The sequence below is a fragment of the Octopus bimaculoides genome, chromosome 1 (assembly GCF_001194135.2).
Source record: "Octopus bimaculoides isolate UCB-OBI-ISO-001 chromosome 1, ASM119413v2, whole genome shotgun sequence".
NCBI lineage: Eukaryota > Metazoa > Mollusca > Cephalopoda > Octopoda > Octopodidae > Octopus > Octopus bimaculoides.
In genome coordinates this window covers 113568228-113574044 of record NC_068981.1, presented here as the reverse complement: position 1 = coordinate 113574044, position 5817 = coordinate 113568228, and the positions used below count along the sequence as shown (strand labels likewise).

Genomic DNA, 5817 nt, shown 5'->3' with positions numbered 1-5817 from the left:
AAAAGCACTGTAACGCTGTTCAGCTGGCTTGTGTTGACGTGAGATAAAAATAAGTGGTTGATTTTTCTGGTTGATGATGTGTTCTAGAACGGCACCGACAGTGATCGTGGACGCGTCTACGGTTAGGGATAGTTTCACGTTTGCAGTAGGATGAATGAGAAAGGAAACTTTAGCTAATTCAGCCTTTACGGAAAGGGAAATAGATGCGTCTTTCTTCTTTGTGGATTTTAAAGGTTGTGTCAGGAGAAACAACTTGTCCGCGCAGTTCGGTATGAAAGTTCTGTAAAAATTCATTAACTCCAGAAAGTGACGTACTTGTCTCAATGAAGTAGGTGGGTGCGATTTTCTGAATAGCATCCACTTTAGATGGGAGGGGTCGAATTCCCTCTGCGTCTATAAGATGTCCAAGGAATTCCAATGAAGTTGTACCGAATACACATTTAGCTGGATTGATCTTTACATGATACGCTCGCAGACGTTTAAACAACTGTTATAGATGTTGATGGTGATGTTCAACTGTGTCACTGACTACTAGGAGGTTATCTACATAAGCAAAAACAAAATTCAATCCGCGAACGACTTTGTCGATGAAATGCTGGAATATACTGGCAGCATTTTTCAGACCAAAAGGCATAGATAGGAATTTGAATGAACCAAACGAAGTTTAAGGTATATCTTCCGGATTCATCGAGATTTGGTGGTACGCACCAGATCCACTTTGGAAAATATAGTGCAACCACGGAGAACATAAGAAAAATCCTTTAAGTTGGGTAGAAGATAACGATCGAGCGTGACGATAGCATTAAGTCTCCTGTAATCACCAACGGGTCTAAAATCCGCTTCACCATTCCGAGCTAAGTGTAGCGGAGATGCCCAAGGGCTAGTAGAAGGACGTATAAGACCAAACTGGAGCATGTGCTCGAATTCAGTGTGGGCTTTCTTGAGCCTGTCTGGCGCTTGTCTACGTGGACGAGAGAAAACGGGTGGACCAGTTGTTGTAATAAAGTGTTGAGTCGAGTGGACTGTCCGGATGGGCTTAAATGAGAGATCCGTTAACTCGGGAAACGAGGCTAGAAGAGTATGGAACTGGTTACTGGCAACAGCTACTTAAAATGATGGGCTGAGGATAGCAGCAGTAGATTCACATGCAGGCGTAGATTAAGATGTAGTAGTATCCACAAATCTGTTTCATGACATCTACCAGGAGTGAATAGTGGTGTAAGAAGTTCGCCCTGAGGATAGGATGCGGCAGGTCAGCGATGACAAAAATCCATTTAAAATCTCGACGCAAGGCAAGGTCTAGAGTTAAAGATATCTGACCGTAGGTTTTGATGGGAGACTGCTTCATCGCATATAAGGAAATACTGGATAATTGTGGCTTGTTAGAGCTGAACCGTAATGGCAAAATACTGCAACTTGGTCCTGTATCGACCATGAACAACCTGTTTGAGACTAGGCCCCTAACGAAGAAAGCACGATTAGCTGAAAAGTTGCGAGAGAGGTCTAACGTACCCAGGCTCTCTAGGTTCAGTTTTCCGACACTTTAAAAGCACAATACTTGTTACAATGACGTGCTTTGTCATGGAAATGTGCGCGGTACCAACACACCGAAAAATTGCTGGTTGAAAAAGTGTTACGTCGTTTAAAAGATAAAGAACGGCTTCGCGAACGCCGACTAACGAGACAGAATTGAGTTATTTGGCGCGTTAAACCATCGATAGCCTTCAACATGGTGTCTCCATTTGTATTATCAGGCTGTTGTCGAGAAGACGATGAAGCAATAATCGAATCAGCAATGGTGGGTCTGTGAGAAAATTCCATTATCTTATCTGCAGACGCAGCAATTTGATCTATAGTGTTGGTGTCAACCATATTCGCCAATATCGTCTGTACATTAGTTGGTAAGCAGGAAAAATATAATTTCTTTACGAAGACGCTGTCCGCAGGTGTATCATCACTGAGTTCTCTGATCCGCCTAAGAAATTCTGAAGGAGTTTTGTCATCCAGGTTCTCATCCTGTAACAATGCACGGAAACGGCTTTCTGCTGATTTAGAATTTCTGCGTAGTATTTCTGTTCTCAGAGAATCGTAAGGTCATGCCTTGTGGAAGATCTGTGATGGTATCTTTAACGGTATCTGCTATTATGGCGGGAATGCACGTGTAGCTTTTGTTGAGCGGCTTGGATACCATGTACTGTGAAATAAGAATCAAGCTGTGCAAACCATAGCTTAGCGTCACCGGAATAGGCTGGTATGAAAGTGTTACTCATGATTATGACAAAGAACAGGCGTGATAAGTGACTTTCTTATTTGACGCGGAAGACACGAAATTATTTCAAAACTAGAATATCAGAGGTGCTGGTAGAGTAATGTAGAAATTACCTTGAAAAGTGTAGTAAGGCGTCGATTTACCATGTGCTGTGGTTTGTGTATTCAAAAAGTCGGCTTTACTATTTTATAGTGAAATGTCCGCAGTGGTTATCGTGTTCTTGACGTCGGGGTTACCATTTTATAGTGATGTCGATTAAGTGACATCCTATAATTCAATAAGCGTGAGAGAAAGAGGGGTCACCTAAGAAAAATATGCATTATACATGGTAATGAAATTACCATACGTAACTAGTGTTCGAATAAGACCCTTTTCTAGATACATTTCATGTTATGAAACATCTCTAGTTTGGTCGGATCTTTGTGGTTTTCGTCACTGAATACATACACAAACATCAACACGGATTGTTGGTGAAACATTCCCATCAAAACAAATGTCAAGTGTAAACATAAGCCGGATCTTGAAATAAAACTGAATAATGACATACATACATACATACATACATACATACATACACACACACATACATACATAAATACATACATATATTCATACATACATACATACATACATACATACATACATACATGGTGGTTGTCTACTCCTTAAACAGAGTTTGACCACCTCCTGCACCTACACCTTAGCCCTTTCATGGCATCTGATGTGGCTTTTTAAACCAGACAGTGGTTTGAAAAAACACCCACACAGATTGCACCTCTGATTTGCACTACCAATACCTGCAAGTAAGTTCTGCTCATTGTGGATCCTAACATTTCTTTTAAGACCCCCATTGGATTTGAAAACCCTCTGGCACACACCACATTCAAACGCGTGCACAGACATATAATCAGAATAGCTGGATGAGGTTTGTTTTCCATGGGATCGCAGGTGAGATTTGAGGCCAGCCATACATACATACATACATACATACATAGTGAATGCTCTGTCTTCCCAGTTGATTGCCGCTTTCTTGTGCTTCCTCGTTATCAAGAGTATTTCCGATTTTCCATCCCGCTGTAGATTTGCTTTGTTTGGAAAATAGCCGACTGACGAAGGTTATAACTTACTTTGTGCTTCCACTCTTCAATCGCCACAAACCAGCTAATCAAAGCTACTGCTAATATCGTAGCTAACATGGTAGGCTACAAGTAAAAAACTGAAGATACAAAAGCAGATGAAAGGAAAGAACCAAACTGGAGAAAGATAATACGAATAAAGCAGGGAAAGACATGGAAAGAACTGGAGCAATTGAACGCCACTGCTCCTCGGCTCACAAAACTGAGAATTCTCCCATTCTGTTGCCAGTTGTAGTAAACGTTTGCCACGAGGTCACCGAATAAGTCTGGCATATAAGCGTAAAGCTCGTAGCGCAAACCATCCAAACCAGGCGATTTACCACTCGTGTAGTTAGTCATTGCTTCCCACATTTCAAAGGCTGTCATCGGCCTTTCGTAGCGCCTCACCTCCGTCGCCGAGAACCGCGGTAGCCCGTCGAGGTCGGACGTGAAATCCATCTTGAGATCCGGTTCATCTCTACTCCTGAACAGTTAAGCTAAACACCACTGAAAGGCATCAGGCATCTGTCTAGATCAGATATCATTTGCCCGTTGTGGTCAGGCAAGGATCGGACTGTGGATTTATTACCACGCCGTGCCTCTTCCACTTGGGTCCATTGAACGGTTTTCGTCCCTTCGTGTCTAAGAGCATAGGCATATTGAAAAGAGTACCACCAAAATAGAAGTCCCCTCGGAGCATGAAATACTAGAGTCTTAGAGGAAAATTTGGGCAGATTAAAAAAAGTACAACAGTGATGCCCCATGGATTAACAGGCAGGAAAAGAGACACTGAGCTTATAGATGAGCAAATGTGGGAAGAGATAAATATAAAAGACATCAGACTCGCATTACAAAAAAAAGTAAACGGAAGTCACCGAGTATGGATAAGGTCCCAAACTATTGGTTCAATGTGTTTACAAACTCACATAAGAAACTAACTTCTTGTGACAACGCAGTTACGATGGAACCCCAGAATGATTGACCAATGGTATCACTTTTTTGCTTCACAAAACTGATGAAACAAAAACTCTGAGAACTGTAGCATTCCTTACAACAATGTACAAAATCCTTACAACTCTCCTAATGGAACGCACATATGCGTTTCTCGTCAACGACAACATCTCTGATGAACAAAATGATGTAAACGTGGGTCTTGTGGATACAGGATTCAACTGTTAATTAACAAAATGATTTTCGAAGATTATCACATCAGGTTTGCAAGGCTTTTGATTAGTTTTCCTCGCAGCTTGATAAAGGAATGCCTGGAGATGTTCAAAATTTCTCCAGCAACCAGGAATTTTGCATCTCATTCTATGAAGCTCTGAACCAACGACATTAATTTTCAACATTGACACTACAAATATAAATGCTGGACAATTGAATGTTAATTGAAGAAGCTTTCAAGGAGACTCATCATCTCCTTTGTTATTCTACTTAGCACTTTCTTCTAAGTAAATTCCTGAATGAAATAAATTATGGACACGAGTGTATGGAGTCAATCATCTCTGTATGGATGACTTGAAACTGTTCGCAAAAAACGATCAGCTTCTGAAAGCACTCATCCACACAGTCAAACAATTTAGTGATGACATCAAAATGGAATTTGGGCTTGACAAATGCGCCAAAGCTATATTTACCAAAAGAAAACTATCAGACACATGCAACATCATCTTTGATAGAGACGCCGAAATAAAAGAATTAGAACTTCGTGGCAGTTATAAGTATCTAGTAGTATGTTCAGGAGACGGGATTAAATACATTCTGATGACAGAAAAGATAAGGAAAGAATGTCACCGAAGAGTAAGAGTCATTCTGAAAACCGAGCTGAATGCCAGAAACAAAATTAAGGCTATTAGCACATTGACCATGCCTCTAACCACACACAACTTCAATATTATATCTGAAATCAACAAAGTTGATGTCAAAATACGAAAGCTAATAACAATGCATCATATATATCACTCAAAAGTAGAAACCGACTGAATATATCTCCCGAGAAAAGAAAGCGGTCGGGGGTTAATAGAATCTCAACTCTCATTAAAAATTACAACCATAGGATGGTCTGTTTACTTGCAACAAGCAAACGACTGATGTTAAAGCTGGTTTTGAAACATGAAGATACCAAAACGTTGCACTCAGTAATGTAAAACGCGAAAATATACCTGTAGACGAACCTGTACCCGAAGAAAATATGTCCCCAACAGACAAAGCAAAACAAATAAAAATCATAGGCAAACAAATCAGCCTCCAATATACCAAGGAGAAATGAAAGCAAAGGCCGCTGCATGGTAAATGTTCAACTAGAATCAAGGACCCTGATATAGATAAAGTACTTACTCATCAGTAACTATTATGCTCAGGTCTCAAACCAGAAATTAAGGAGTATATCATTGCTGCTCAGGGCCAGCTCTTTATTAAGAATTACTAGAGTAA

At 40.5% G+C, this 5817-nt stretch overlaps 1 protein-coding gene across 1 annotated transcript; it reads right to left on the bottom strand.

Annotated features, from left to right (window-relative positions):
- Nucleotides 1-1527: 1527 nt before the first annotated feature.
- LOC128247918 (uncharacterized) lies at nucleotides 1528-3843 on the bottom strand. Its single transcript, XM_052968377.1, has 2 exons — nucleotides 3663-3843; nucleotides 1528-2072 (listed from the first exon to the last, which is right to left on the bottom strand). Exons 1-2 carry the CDS (start codon nucleotides 3841-3843, stop codon nucleotides 1528-1530), a joined length of 726 nt encoding a protein of 241 aa, XP_052824337.1.
- Nucleotides 3844-5817: the final 1974 nt, after the last annotated feature.